This window comes from Dipodomys merriami, unplaced genomic scaffold (genome assembly GCF_024711535.1).
Source record: "Dipodomys merriami isolate MVZ:Mamm:240054 unplaced genomic scaffold, mDipMer1.0.p SCAF_39, whole genome shotgun sequence".
Classification (NCBI taxonomy): Eukaryota; Metazoa; Chordata; class Mammalia; order Rodentia; family Heteromyidae; genus Dipodomys; species Dipodomys merriami.
In genome coordinates, this window is record NW_027205492.1 from 8196574 (window position 1) to 8211863 (window position 15290).

Genomic DNA, 15290 nt, shown 5'->3' on the forward strand with positions numbered 1-15290 from the left:
GGAGGTAAGAATCTCCGACTTTTCTGCCTGGGCTGGCTTTGAACCATGACCCTCAGATCTCAGCCTGCTGGGTAGCTAGAAAAGAGGCTTTAGCATCTGTCGATGTACCTTGCCTCTCCTCTCTGCCACTTCGTGCTGTGTGGCTCTGGTGAAGCGACTCAAGCTCCCTGGGCCTCGGGTGGGGCTGAAACGAGTTCGCTGTGGTCAAAAGTATGGACAGGGCCGACGAGGCATCACGCTCCCGTCTCTCCTCCAGGCCTTCGTCAAGATGGTGGGGCGCCACGCCGCCTTCCTGGAAGCCCTGGTCGTACAGGCCGAGCAGGAGCATGGTGCCTTCCCGCAGGTCCTGCAGAGGTGGCTGCGCTCCGTGGGGGTCCCCTCCTTCCAGAACGTGAGTAGCTACCCCAGCAAGCCAGGGCCTCCCTCCCCATCCAGCAAGCAAGCCAGGGTCTCCCCTCCCCACAACCAGCAAGCCAGGGGCCCCCCCCCATCCAGCAAGCCAGGGCCTCCCTGTCCCCCAATCCAGCAAGCCAGGGCCTCCCCCCCCATCCAGCAAGCCAGGGCCTCCCCTCCCCCCAACCAGCAAGCCAGGGCCTCCCCTCCCCCCAACCAGCAAGCCAGGGCCTCCCCGCCCCCCTCATCCACTGCTGTGGTCCAGGGAGCCAGGAGCTCAGCCTTGTCCTGACTTCTTTCCCTGTGCATCCACCATTTATTGAGCTCCTGCTGTTTGCCAGCTGCCATACTGACCGTAGCAAGCAGAGGCCGCTTCCCCCCACCCCCCCAATCTCTTCAGGCCTCAGGGCCACCATGACAGCCTCGCCCTTCCTGGGTCTCCAGCCAGCCCGGACCTGAGCCAAGGAACGGGGAAGTGACCTGCAAACAGCCTCCCGAGCCGCCTTGCCCCCATCTCCTCTGTCCTGGGGACTCCACAACACCTCCCCCCCCCGGACTGCTGTGCCCCATCCTGAAGTAGAGCCCCCCCCCCCCCCCCGTCTTCCTGCTAATCTGTGGGTCAGGCCATGGTCAGCCGCGTGTGGGGCAGCTGGGTTGGGGCAGTTGTGTGCGTGGTGGGCCAGATGCCGGCATCTCGGGTGGGGTGGGGGCCCCAAGCCGTGCCAGCCACTAGCGGGCCTGGCCCTGCAGGCAGCGGCTGGCGGCACTGTGTTTGTAGCCATGGCTGAGGCTGGGGAAGGGAAGGGACGTGGCCGGGAGTGCCCAGGCTGGGGAGGCCTGGCTGGCGGTTCTCGGGGTGTCGGCCCTCCAGCGCTGCCCTGCCGACTTTGTGCCCGCTGGGTCACTGCGGTCACCTCACCGCCCTTGGGCAGAGGGGGATGGGGCTTTAGAAAGCGCCGCAGCCCCGGGCCGCCACGTCCTGTTGGCCAGGCGGTGGGTTTAGCCTCCATGATTCAGGGGTCCTCTGGGGCCTTCGGCTTCAGGCCTGGCCCTACAGGGGCTCCGTCCCATCCCCTACCTGCCCGGAGCACCTGCTGCGCAGCTGCCCGCCTCCTGGGGGGTGAGAGAGGCTGGAAGACCCAGGCTGTGGCAGGTGTGGCGGTCACCTTCTCCAGGGTCAGACCAGGTGCGGAGGGCGGTCGGTCAGTGCTGGGCCTCCCCGGGGGACCCTCCTCCCTGTGGCAGGGTCCAAAGGGCTGGGACATGCCAGGACCCGCGCCCTCTCACCTCTCCCAGACTTCCAGAGAGGCCCCCGGCCTACCTGTGGAGACTTGTCCCAGGAAGCGGGTCCTGCTGGGGCGGTGAGTCACCTGACAGCCTGTGTGTGCCCGGGGGGAAGGTGCAGTGAGCGCGTGTGCACAAGTGTGCAAGGCCGAAGCGTCGGGGCTGCGGCTGCACCCCAGGCGTGGAGAGAGTCTTGGGGTGATGTTTGTTGGGGACAACCCTGTAGGCACCCCACAGCCCACCCTGAACCTCGCTCCTCAGATCTCTGCCTCCTGAGTAGCTGGGTTGACAAGCGTGAGTGCCGGCGCCGGGAACCTGATGGTGGAGCAGGGTCCTGGTTCCCTCTGGGCTGCAGAGTTAGTTCACTTGCTGGTGGTTTTCTTTCTGTGGATCCCAGGCTCCCCAGAATCCCTGCATGCCCCTGTGCTGACAGAGAGGGGAAGAGGCTGGGGTGGGGCCCTGTCTCCTGCGGCCCCACACCCCAGGGCTCTCGGGTCTGGAGTGGTCCTGAGGTGGGTTCTGGAGATGGTTGGAGCCGTGAGGCCTGGGGCTTAGGCCTGGCGGGTGCCCCCGGCCGGCCCGGCCTCGCCCTGGCCTCTGTGCTAAGAATGCAGGGCAGCCTTGCTCATTGGTTGTAAACCACTGTTTGTTTTCTGTGAAGCCAAAATGTCTTGTTCCCGAGCCAAGACATCTTGTTCACGAGGTGTCATTTTGATTAATTTTTCCAACCGAGCGGAACGTGGTGCTTTCCAAGAAAGATGCCGGCGAATGGTGGAACCAGCTGTGGCCAGGGCTGGCCTCCTGCGCAGAGCTGGCTGCCAGGCCCTGGTGGCTTGGCCTGGCCCGGGCCGCCCGGCCATCCCTGTCCGGCAGGGCCAGCGGCGCTGGCCGCACCACGGTGCTGGACCTGCCCGGAAGGAAACACGGTCCGAGGCGCCTGGGTGAGGCCCAGCGGGAGGTCAGGCACAGAGTCCCAGCCCCCCACCCGTTCTGACAGCGGGGCCGGTGGGCACTCAAAGGGGTGCACGTTGCCAGGCTGTGGCTGGACAGAAGTAGGGGCCCCGTTTGGACAGGTTTTCCTGCTTGGGGGAGAAAGCGGGTAGTGGGTATTTTATGCCCGTTTTCTTGTCTTTCTAACGTTGAACCTGTTGGATTGTGCCAGGGCCTTCCCAGCTCTGCACTTTAGCCCCGCCCTATGCACCTGGTCCACCCGAGCCTTTGGCCCTTGGCACCAGCCTGCGTGGCAGCCCACGGAGTTACTGAGCGCCTATCATCGTGGCAGGGCTTTTGGTGCCTGATCCCGGCTTCCTATCCCAGCCACGGAGGTAAATGTCATGATTCCATTTTGTAAGTAAGGGACTTGAGGCTCAGAGAGGGCTGTTCACTGGCCCTGGGTCACACAGCAGAAGTGGCAGAGCTGGGATTGGCTCAGTTATGTCTCCTTCCTCTGTCTGCCCGGGAGCCTGGGCTGATGACCCTGGGTGCACACTATCTACCCAGTTGACACATTCTTGGGCCAGCCCAGGGTGTGCATGGCTTTCATCAGACTTCATTGCCAGTCTTTTTCCTTGCGACGTAGAGGTCGGATGGCCTTGGTCAGCTTCTGGGCCCAGCTGGTCTGCCCAGGGACATTCCCAGTACCTACTGTGCGTGCGTGTGCTGCCTGCCCAGTACTAGCACACAGTAGGTGTTCGGTAAATGCCCACCAGCAGGGGTTGGGAGGCCTCTGCCCACCAGCCTCCCAGGCTTCTCTGGAGGCCCAGGCCCTGGAGCCCTGGGCGGAAGGCAGGCTGTGGGCAGAGCTGCCCTGCCCAGGCTGGCCTGTAGGAGGCGTCGGTGCCAGGCCGGAGTCCCGCCCCTCCCCCTCGGTGCCTCACCCAGCTGGCTGGCAGGGAGGAGGCCGGCGGCGGGGCCTCCTGGGGGGATGGCTGGGGTGGCCGGGCCTGCGCAGACACAAAGAGCGGCTGGAGGTTCCAGGCGCCTGCTCGGGCCCTGAACCGGCCTTCCCCCTGCCCCAGCAGCCCTTGCGGCAAAATGGCGGATATTAAGGGGACCATGGAGGACGGAGCCCCCCTCCCAGCCCCCACCACACAGGGGCCCAGCCAGAGCCGTGGGGGGCTGCGCTCTGGGGGCGTGGTGGGGGCTCCGGGGAGGCCCGGCTTTGAGAACCAGATTCTGGTTTGAAAGCATTGCATTCTAGTTAAAATGTTAAAGGGGGGGGGGCTGGTTTTTCTCACCTCGGGTTTTTGTTTTGGGGGCTATTTGTGGAGGCCTGGGAAGCACCCCGACCTCCCTGTTTGGGGGCAACCCCCCATGGTGTCCTGCTCCCAGCACTGTGGACAGAATTCTGACCTTTGGGACGGGGCTGCTTTTTGGGGGGAGCGGGACCGCCTCCCCAGGTGTGAGCACTGAGCAAGGCCAGCGCCCCAGGGAGAAAGGGAGCCCTGACAGGTGCCAGGGTGAAGAGACACTGGTCCTCGCTTGGCTCTCCTGTGTTTCCTGTAGTCGGGAAGTTTCTAGAATGCAGAATGCCAAGTGCCCCTGTCCTGGTCTGTCCTGGCCGCCTTGCTTTCGGCCCTGGTCTGGGATGGAGCCCTGGGCTTGGCGTGGCTCTGGTGGGCGGCGGCTCTGTGGCCTGGTGGCCGCAGGCGGAGACTGGGCTGTGTGTGGCTCTGGCCGGCCAGGCCCTGGCTCCCTGTGGTCATTGCTTGGTGTCAGAAAAAGCGTCCCCCATTCCAGTCCCCTGTGCCAGTCCCTGCAGACTGAATGCCACGCTTGGGCCCCACCCCAAGAGTGTCACACACGACCACAGGTCCTCCCTTTGTCCCCTGCCCGCATCTTCCTGGCTCTGGCCGCCATGCCAGGCCCTGGCCAGCTCGGGATCCCCACGGCGGTCTGCGGACCCGTGCAGGGCCGAGGCTGCTGACATCAGAGGCGAGCGGCGCCTCGCACCCAGTGCCCTCTCTGAGCGGGCATCCTGTCCGGCGGAAGGGTACGCGTGGAGCCCACAGGGACTTGGTAGTGTGCCTTGGACACACGGGGCTGGGGGTGCTGGCTGGGGGCCGGGCGGGCGGGCCGGGCTTGCCCTGGGCGCGGGGCTAGCGCTGCCACACTCCGGCTAGGACCCGCGTGCTGCCATTGTGCTGAGCCGCAGAGCAGCACCCACTGGCCAGCCTCACCCCCTCCTCCCCAGCCCTGGGGACCCCTCCTCTTGGTTTCCAGAAGTGTTTGATGGGATTTCAGCAGGGCGCATGTTTGCGTTGATGCAAATGTCCTGCGTGTGTCAGTCAGGAGGTGCTGCTGTGACAGTCAAGCCCGATTTACAGGGTTCACAGTGGGAGTTCAAGCCAGGATTTATGGGGGTTCACAGTGGGAGGGTGTGGAGGAGCAGACAGGATAGAGAGGGAGACAGGAGAGGGAAGGAGGGAGGGAAGGGAGAGAGAGGGAGACGTCCCCTCTAGGCAGGTGAGTTCCACCACAGCAGGCCCCTCTCCTGAACCTTCCACCACCTCTCCGGGCCCCAGCCGCACGGTACGGTGCGGTGCGGGCAGGCGCAGGATGCTGGGAGGAGGGGCCCGCGGGTTCGTGGCTGTCAGGGTCCCCTCTGTGGTCTGAGGAGGTCGGGGCAGGGGAGGCCAGGGCCAGGGAAGCCGTGAAGCCGTGAAGCCCAGGCTTGCTGGGGCTGCCCCAGAGGTGTTCACACCTGTGCACGGTCACCAGCGTCAAGGCCAAAGTCCCCGCATTGGGGAGTCCTAATAATTAACCCCAGACACCGGTGGGGGTGAGGGAGAGGGAGAGACCAGGACGGGGAAGTGGCGCTCGGGCCGGGCCTGGCTGCACTCCAGCGCTTCCCGGTCCGTGGGACCCGGGCTGGGCTTCCAGGTCCTCTTCCCATGCATGCCTGGTGGCTCCCGGGGTCCCGGACCCCGCCCCTCGGGGCCGCCGGGCCGGTGGTCAGCCGGGATTGGGAGGTGGACCGCCCAGGCCAGGCAGCCGCGGCTCCCCTGCGCCCGGCGCCTCTCGGCGCTTCCGCGGGCCGGTGTCGGCCCTTCCAGCGCCTGGCCGGCAGCCTGGCCGCCCGGCTGTCTTGGAGCCGCCCTCTAGCCATGCACACGTCTCACGCACCTGCTCGCTGAGGCCCTTGGCAAACTAAAACCGGAGGTGCTCTTGAACCAAGCCCCGTGGCGTGGGTTAAAGGGCTCGTGTTTAAAACGACGCCTCTGGTACTGCAAACACGACGTCCCAAACCACACTCCTGGGCTGTTCACAGCTAACGGCGGCATCTAAAAGCAAATGTGAGGCCGGGGCCGCGACTGCTACGAAGCTAGCAAGGATTCTCTGCGCAATGTGCATGTTATTTATTTAGTTATTTATTTTTTGGTTGGTCGTGGGGCCTGAACCCTGGGCCTGGGCGCTGTCCCTCAGCTCTTCAGCTCAAGGTGAGCGCTCTACCACTCAAGCCACAGCGCCACTTCTGGTTTTCTGGTGGTTTATGGGAGATAAGAGTCTCACTGACTTTCCTGCCCACTCTGGCTTTGAACAGCAATCCTCAGATCTCAGCCTCCTGAGAAGCTAGGGTGACAGGCCTGAGCCGCCAGCGCTGGGCACTGTTTATTTTTTGAGATCGCAGCTTAATATGTAGCCCAGACTGGCCTCAAACACCCAATCCTCCAGCCCCTGACTCTGAGGGCTGAGATTACAGGTGTGCACCATCACACCCAGCATTTTCTAAGCTTCTGACAGTAGGTGGACATAATGCCACATAAGGTTAGGAAGCGTCCTTCATCCTCATGGGTGCCCAGATGAGAAGACAGGCACAGAGAGGTTGGTAGCTTTGCCGGTGTCTCACAGCTAGAAAGTGGGGTGTGTGTGTGTGTGGGGGGTAAGTGCTAACAATGCCAGGCAGGGGGCACAGCTGAGTGAAGGGATGCCCGGGCTGGCAGCCCTGTGTGGGCCGCTGGGATGTGACAGTGAGCACTCCTCCTGTGAGCGTCAGGGCTCGGTAGATGACAGACCCTGAGCCGGCCCCCAGCCCCAGGGGGACTAAGTTCAGGTTCTGTTGGGTGCGTCCAGGGAGGGGGTGGCGGCCAAGCTCAGCCTGCAGCCACTGCCACTGCCAGGCTGCTTTCCCTTCCCCGTGTACCGGGAGATCCTCCCAGCACAAACCCGCCAGGCCTACCTGGCCCTGGGCCCTGGGCCGGGTTTAACTCCGTCCCTGCCAGAGTGCCTCCCCCCCCCCCCCCCCCCCCCCGCCTTTGGCCCACCTTTCTAGTTAATATGTGCAAGTGACTTACTTGAAGTTACTTGCTTCCTCTTCCTAGGCAGATGATTTACCACGGAAACATATCCTCTTGCCTCAGCCTCCCAAATGCTGGGATTACAAGTAGAGGTGACTACAGTGGCTGACTCTGTGTGTGTGTGTGTGTGTGTGTGTGTGTGTGTGTGTGTGTGTGTGTGTGTGTGTGTGTGTGTGTGTGTGCGCGTGCATGTGCGCGCACGTGTGCGCGTGCATGTGCTCTGCTCCTGGGGCTTGCACTCATGGCTTGGGCACTTTCTTTGGCTTAAGGCTAGCCCTCTATTGCTTGAGTCACACCTTCACTTCCAGCTTTTTCTGTTCTTGTTGGTTGTGAGGTTTGAATTCAGGGTCTGGGCACTGTCCCTGGGCTTTTTTGCCCAAGACTAGCACTCTAACCACTTTGAGCCATAGCTCAACTTCTGTTTTTTTCTGGTGGTTCATTGGAGATAAGAATCTCACAGACTTAACTGCCTGAACTGAGATCCTCGGATCTCAGCCTCCTTCGTAGCTAGGATAACAGGCGTGAGCCTCCAGCTCCTGGTGTCTTCTTTAGTTACTTTCTGCAAGGTTCTGTAGTTGATCAGACCTAGACGTGTCATGGAGTGTGAATTGTGTCATCTGATAATAGGGGTCATTTGAACTCATTTTCCCCTACCTGAACACTTTTTTACGTCTTTCTCCAGACTTATTGCTCTGGCTAGAAATTCTAGCTGAGAAGAGAGGAGAGACCCGGTTAATAAACGGCTGGGTGAATTGAGCAGACAGTTCTCAGATGTGCAAATGGTGAATAGATTCATGGACCTAGGTTCCACTTCCTTAGCCATAAAGGAAATGCAAATAAAACTGCACCAAGATCCTGTCATCCTGTCCCGGTCGGTGCTGGCGGTGTGGAGGCCCGGGCAGGAGGTCTGCAGCCTGAGGCTGGCCCTGGGCAAAAACCTGAAAGCTACCTGAAAAATAAAGCCAATAAAGGCTGGAGGTATGGTCCAAGTGGTAAAGTTCTTGCTTAGCAAGTATGACTGAATTCAACTCCCATTACTTAAAAACAAATCAGGTGGAGGCTGGAATTTGGGGTTCACAGGAGAATTGGGAGGGGCTCCCTGAGCTGAGACCAGCAGCAGCCTGGCAAGAAGCCGGGAAGGGACAGCGGGTACCAAGCGCCCGAGTCGGGATGGGCCCTGGCGAGACCCAGGGCAGGTGCGGCCCAGGCCGGACAGCTCCCATGGTGCTGGGGGGGGGGCACCCGCATTTAGGGTGGCAGGCTGGGTCTGGAGTCCCCAGCACCGAAGGGCCTAGCAGGTGCTAGAAATGGGAAGCCACTGCCAGGGAGGGGGACACACTCATCCCTGGACCAGATCTGCTCCGCACAGCTCCCCTCCTGTGCGGGTTTCCCATCCTACTTTCTTCCCCCTGCCCACCCCTCCCTGCCCCCCAGCTGGAGGCAGAGCTGGGGGCGGGGAAGCTTCTGGAACTGCCACCATGCCTCGAGTGAGCCGGGATGCAGCTGCCCTTCCCTCCCCTCCCCCCCTCGTCCCTCCCCTCCCCACCCCACCGTCAGGACCCTGTGCCTGGCTATAGGAGCCTCTGGACGTTAGCGGTCCCCAGCAGACACCCAGGCTGCAGGCGGGACCCGCAGACGTCCCGGGTCCACGTGGAGGGGGGAGGCTGGGAGGCTGGGCCCCGGGAAGGCCGTGGCCGCACAGCTGCCACACCCTGCCCGGAGCTCAGCAGAGCCTGGTTTGAATTCCAGCCTGGCGGCTTGCCAGCCCAGCGCGCCTGGCCTCGCGCCGGCTCTCTGGTGCGGCAGGGGCCGGAGGGCCCTGGGCCTGTGGCAGCCCCCGGCCGTCCTGCCCACGCCTGCACGCTCTCGATGCCCGCGGGCCGGGCGGTGGGCGCGTCCTGCGGCGCTGGCCGCTGAGCCTCTGCGGAGCCCGCCGCGCTGAGGTCTCTGTGCGGGAAGGGGCGCAGGTAGAGCCGCACAGGCCTGGCTTCCAACCCCCGCCCTGCCCGTTTCTTCTCGGTGGTGTGGCCGGGATATTCGGAGGGTTTTCCGCGTGGCCACGGGGTTGGGGACCCCTGCCCCTCAGCGGTGGGCGGGGGGAGAAGGCGGTGCAGAGCTGCAGGGCTCCCCAGGCCTGGGGTGGGGAGGGACAGCGGGCGACGCGCCTGCATTGCAGCAAGCTCGTGTGCTTGACGGCGTTGGGCCGCTGTGTTCAGTATTTGCCTTTGTGTGTGTCTGTGTGTACCTGTGCTGGGGCGTGAACTCAGGCCTGGGCGACTAGCACGTAGCTCTCTCTGATCAAGGCTGGCGCTCTACCACTTGAGTCACAACCCCACTTCAGAATTTTTGGTGGTATATTGGAGATAAGAGTCTCATGGCCTTTCCTGCCCGGGCTGGCTTTGAACCACGATCCTCAGATCTCAGCCTCCTGAGTAGCTGGGATGACAGGTGTGAGTGAGCAGGGGCGCCCGCTGCTCGGGGACGCCCTCCCCTCTCAAGGCGCCTTCCTCAGCCGTCCTGGGCTGGGTGAAGGTTTTGAGGGCCTCTCGGGTGGGTCTTAACAGTACCCTCCTTTGGGGCGGCTGCCAGCGTCTCGGGAACGGGCTGGGGGGGAGGGGTCGGTCGGGTGGCCCCTGTCACCCCTCCCAGCCAGGACACACGCCCTGGCTTCTCAGCTGTCCTTGGGGAGCTGGCCCAGGTGCCCCCCGCAGACACCACGTTCAAGTTCTGGTGTTTGTGGATGATTGGGGGTTGCAGGTGCCCTGCTCACTCTTGGAGCCGGCCGGCCTCTTCCTGTGGAGATCCCCCATTTCCTTAGTCCATGGCCCTGCCCGTTCTGGCTCCGCCCACCACTATCCGCATAGCCTTGGGGACTATGGGCGTCATGGTCACGTGGGTCAGGCTGCCTGTGGCTGTATCCTAGAAACCTGACCAACGTGGTTTAACCGAAAGGGTTTTGTGGCTTTTCCTCCCATGATAAAGAAGTCCTGAGGTAGCCATTTGAGCTCACTTGGCTTCTCAAGAAGCAGACTCCTGGGGGCTGTTGCCTTATCTTTCCTGTGTGGACTTGTCTTCTTGGGCCCAAGATGGCTGCAGCACCACCAGCATCACAGCTGTGCTCCCAGCAGGACTCAGTAAAGTCTTTGTTTAGAGTCTGAAACCTAGGACAGCCTAGGGCTGCAGTGGTCACCCAAAAGCTACCCAGCAGATGGGAACTCAGGCCCGCGGACGGTCTGAGGCAGCCTGGCCGCCCACCCTGCAGCCCCTGGCTGGTCTCCTGCTTGGAGGAGCCCCCTAGGGTGGCCCATGTCGGGAGGGTTTCCCGGTTCTCTTCTGTTTGGGAGGACAGATTTGCTATTAGCATCAGACTTCACTGGGGGCCAACTGGCCCGCCATTGTTTTTGTAAATAGTTTTATTGGAGTTCTGCCATGCTTTGATTTACATATTGTCTAAGGAAGCCTTTTTTTTTTTTTTTTTTTTTTTTTTGTCGGTCGTGGGGCTTGAACTCTGGGCCTGGGCGCTGTCCCTCAGCTCTTCAGCTCAAGGCGAGCGCTCTACCACTTGAGCTACAGCGCCACTTCCGGTTTTCTGGTGGTTTATTGGAGATAGGAGTCTCACGGTTTCTCCTGCCCGGGCTGGCTTTGAACCGCGATCCTCAGATCTCAGCCTCCTGAGTAGCTAGGATTACAGGCGTGAGCCACCAGCGCCCGGCTAAGGAAGCCTTTTTTTTTTTTTTTTTTTTTTTTTTTGGTCATGAGGCTTGAACTCTGGGCCTGGGCACTGTCCCTCAGTTCTTCAGCTCAAGGATAGTGATCTACCACTTGGGCCACCAGCTCAGCTTCTGGCTTTTTGGTGGCTAATTGGAGTTGAGAGTCTCATGGCTGGCTTCGACTGTGATCCTCAGATCTCAGCTTCCTGAGTAGCTAGGGTTACCGGCATGAGCCACCGGCTCCCGGTTTGAAATGTTTTTTTCTTTTCTTTTTTTCCTTGAACTCAGGGCCTGGGCGCTGTCCCTCAGAACTTCAGCTTAAGGCGAGCTCTGCCTCTTGAGCCACAGCACCACTTCCAGTTTTCTGAGTGGTTTATTGGAGATAAGAGTCTCACAGACATTCCTGCCTGGGCTGACTCTGAACTGTGATCCTCAGATCTCAGCCTCCTGAGCAGATAGGATGACAGGCGTGAGCCACCAGGGCTAAGGAAGCCTTTTGACTACAGGACAGAGCTCAGTAGTTACAGCAGAGACTGTGGCCGTAGCCTGGCACCAGTGGCTCTGCCTGAAATCCTGACCACTCAGGAGGCTGAGAGCTGAGCATCCAGGCTTGAAGCCAGCCAGCCCATGAAAGCCCCTGAGACTCTTATCTCCTGTCAACAGCCAAAAAGTCAGAAGCGGAGCTGTGGCTCAGCAGGGAGAAGGCCAGCCCTGGACGCCGGCGAAGCTCAGGGACAGTGTCCAGGGGAAAAGTAAAAGGAGAAAAAGAAACTATCTGTCCCTAAACCTGACAAAGTGGCGAGAGAGAGAGAGAGAGAGAGAGAGAGAGAGAGAGAGAGAGAGAGAAAGCAGAAAGCAGGGCCTTCTAGAGACAGACAGGTTGGGCTGGGCCTTAGGACTTTGGAGCTGGTGGAAGTTTCTGGAAGCAGGAGTGGCATGGGGCAAGCAAAGGCCCTGAGGTCCGCGGCTTGGCTTGATTCAGAGGCTTCAGAAGAGGTGGCCCCGTCTTGTCGGGGGGCTGTGACGGCCGCTTGGCATCTGTCAGATAAAGGGGGTGCTGCGGTGGGGGGGCAGGGCCGCGCATGCGCCGTGCTGGGGCCCTGGGCACCAGGTTTCCGGTGTGGACCTGGCCGTCCAGGGCAGGGGACAGGCCGGCCCGTGAGAAGGGGGGGCGGCCTCCTGGGGTCCCCGCCCCTCACAGCCAGGCCCGGGCCTCGCCTGCCCCGCGGACCTCGCCTGCCCCGCGGGCTCCGGGCCCTCGCTTGTGTGGCGACACGCGGCCCGATCCCAGGCAGCTTCTCATTGGCTCCGCCGGGGTCACGTGCTCGGCGCGGGCCCAATCGCCGTGGCGGGGGCGGGCTGCTCCGCCGCCCCGGCCTGGCGCTGCCGCGTTTCTGGGACAGAAGGTGCGGTGGGACGGCGGGGGCGCGGGGCGCGGGGGCGCGGGGGCGCGGGGCGCGGGGGCGCGGGGCGCGGGGCGCGGGGCTGGCCCAGCCGGCCCACCCACCCATTCACTCACGCGTTTCATTTTGGTGCTGGTACTGGGGTTGAACTCGGGACCTGGACGTGTCCCTGGGCTTTTTCCCTCGAGCCACGGCTCCGCTCCGGCCGTTCCGCGCAGCCGCCCTCCCGTGCTGCGGCTCCCTCACTTTGAGGCTGCCAGGGTCCCCACCCCGCCCCTCCTGGGTTTCATCGTGCAGTGCTGGCTTTCTCCCTGCTCGGGAAGTTTGTCTCGCTGTCGGAAGGCAGTGGGCTTTCCCTGTGGAGGTCCCTGGCATTGGGGTCCGCTTAAGGGGGCCGGAGCCCGGGCTCTGCCCGCAGCAGCGACTTCCTGCTCCCTGGTGTGGATCTAGGGCCTGGTGTTTCCCAGAGCCCCCAGGAAGGTCCAGAGCCGAGCCCCGAGCCCCCCGGAAAGCTCCCCGGCCTGCCCCCTGCCACCAGGGCTCCTCCCAGGTGCGGGTCGCACAAGCAGCTCAGGCCCCCCCTCCCTTGGATGACCGCACATGCAGGCGTGACCCCCTCTCGGCCACCTGCATAGCCCCGGCCCTCCCCTGTCCCCTGGGTGAGATGTCTGCGTACCCACGGGCTCCCCAGAGCCTCCCCAGTGGAGGTGTCCCCTGCTCCCCACTTCACTGCCCCAGAGAGCACAGACATGGCCACGGCAAGCCCGGCACCCGGGGCTCACCCCTGTAATCCCAGCTACTCCGGAAGCTGAGATCTGAGGGTGGGGGTTCAAAGCCAGCCTGGGCAGCAAAGTCTGTGAGACTCCAGTCTCCAAGTAACCTAGCAAAAAGCTCAGGGGCAGCGCTCGGGCCCTGAGTTCCAGCCCCAGGACGGGCACCAAAAAGAAGCACGCAATCCTGAAGCCTGGGTGGGTGCTGGGGTCCCGTTGCTGACACTCGTGCTGCTTTTATTCCAGAGGCCGTCTGCGCCAGCCCCTGCCGGCTACCAGCTGCCTGCGCTGTACAGGACGGAGGACTTCTTCCCCGGGGACGCCAGAGACGCCAGGCCTCCGGCGCCCTAGCAGCCCGCGGCCGCCGCCTGTGCTCCTCCCCGCGCTCCTCCCGCAGCACTGCACCGCACAGCGGACCCCGGGACGCCTGCGCCCTCTCCCTTTTCCTGCTGTTGGTTGTGTTTGCATTTCCTCCCATGGGGTCTGGGGTGGGGTGGGCACCCAGCTGTGGCAGGCTGGGTGGCGTGGGGTGGGGGGTAGGGGTGAGTGCGCAGCCTGCAGACCCCAGTGCCCTGTCTCGTGAATCATCTCAATAAACGTGTCCAGAGCTCCCTGCGGCCAGCCTGTAAGAGCAATGGGGAGGGTGGCTTCCCTTTCTGCGCGTGCCCACGTGCTTCTTGGGCTGCATGGTGGGTGCTAGGCTGTGGCAGAGGAGGGAGCAGGCCTGGCCTTCCAACTAGCTGCAGCGGGAAGCCAGGGACTCGCTGTCCCCAGCTTCTGCACACAGCTCATGCCATCCCTCCGGAGTTCTCTGTGCAGCTCCCCGTGGACTGGAGAGCACTTAGTCCCCCCACCCCCCCACTCTGCCCCCAGCCAAGAACCCCCCCTTACTTCCCTATGCACACACACAACTGAACCGTAGGAAATGAGAAGCCAGTGGCTCAGCTGTAATTCGAGCTACTCAGGAGGCTGAGATCATAGGATTGCAGTTTGAGGTCAGCCTGGGCAGGGAAGTCTGAGACTCTTATCTCCAGTGAACCAGCAAGAAGCTGGAAGTGGAGCTGTGGCTCCAGCGGTAGAGCGCCGGCCTTAAGTGAAAGAGCTAAGCCGGAGCAGGAGGCCGTGATTTGATTCGGAGCCCCAGCGCTGGCGCACACCACACGCAGCACGACTTCAAGGAAAGCTAAAATGATGAGTCTGGCAAGACAGCAGTGAAAAAGCAGGAGATATTTTGGGAAACTTGGGGACTGGAAAATAGAGGTAGATCCCGTGTTTCTGGGAGTCGGCATTTTTTCTGTGGAAACCATTTTGGTCCATCTTACAGAGGTGAAGTTCACACTACAGAAAGGGCCCTGCATGTGTCCCTGGATTTTCACAGACCACACACATCTGTGTAGCCTACCATGCTGTCCACACCCAGAGGCCCCCTCTGGCTCCAGCCGCAGGAGGCTGCCCGACTAGATGTGGGGCTTGCTGGCTGCAAGGGCTGCTGGGACTAAAGACAGCTATAGATCGTAGTTCTGATGGCAGTGTTGTATTGATCAGGGCCGCGATTAACCAAAGATGCTTACACACCCACCACGCCCCGCTGCTCATGCACAGTTTAGACTTGCTAGGAAGTTTGTATTTAGAAAAGTAGAAGACAGGGCTGGGAAGGTGGCTCAGTGGTAGAGCGCTTGCCTTGCAATGCATGAGGCCCTGGGTTCGATTCCCTAGCACCACATAAGCAAAAAGAAAAAAGCCGGAAGTGGCGCTGCGGCTCAAGTGGTAGAGCGCTAGCCTTGAGCTGAAGAGCTGAGGGACAGCGCCCAGGCCCAGAGTTCAGGCCCCACAACCGGACCCAAAAAAAAAAAAAAAAAAAAAAAAGAAAAGTAGAAGACACCAATTTCCAGTAGGTCTGGTGTTTAATCGCTTCTGGCAGGGCCTGAACCAGAAGCCAGGACACTGTGGAAGGGCGTGTCATGTGATTAGGGTCCTAAAGGTTCAGGGCGTGGCCAGGAACAGGTAAGGTCTGAGGTGAGCTTGCTAGTGCAGGTGTAGTCTACATTCCTCAGCTGTGTGACCTTGCCTTTGTTGCTTACCCTCTCTGTGTGGTTGGCCCAGGGCCTGCCAGGGCACTAGGTGACAAGGGGCTGGTGATGATGGCTGGGTCGCATGACCCTGCGCTGTTTTATCAGGTGATTGGAGCATCCAAGGGCTTCTACAGCAAGTGGCTTGGGGACTGCCCCTAAATGTCCCAGAACGAGTCACAGAGAGTTGCTAAAAGTCACATGAGCCTTCCCTTGGGTTCTCTGAGGGGCTGAGAGACTCTTCCCCCAGCGAGCAGGGGGAGGGGCCACCAGTGACCGGATGTGGATTGGGCTTTCCTGGGAGTTGCAGTGGCAAATGACCTTTTTTGGTGTGTGTGTGTGTGTGTGGTAGGGCTTGAACTTT

At 61.7% G+C, this 15290-nt stretch overlaps 1 protein-coding gene across 2 annotated transcripts in view; it reads left to right on the forward strand.

Annotated features, from left to right (window-relative positions):
* Bcas4 (breast carcinoma amplified sequence 4) overlaps positions 1-13363 on the forward strand; it is a 28647-nt gene extending 15284 nt beyond the window's left edge. For both annotated transcript variants that reach the window (XM_069990005.1, XM_069990007.1), the window contains 2 exons: positions 257-391; positions 13104-13363. In XM_069990005.1, the coding sequence (XP_069846106.1) occupies positions 257-391; positions 13104-13208 (240 nt within the window). In that variant the 3' untranslated portion in view covers positions 13209-13363. The remainder of the gene's footprint in view (positions 1-256; positions 392-13103) is intronic.
* Positions 13364-15290: the final 1927 nt, after the last annotated feature.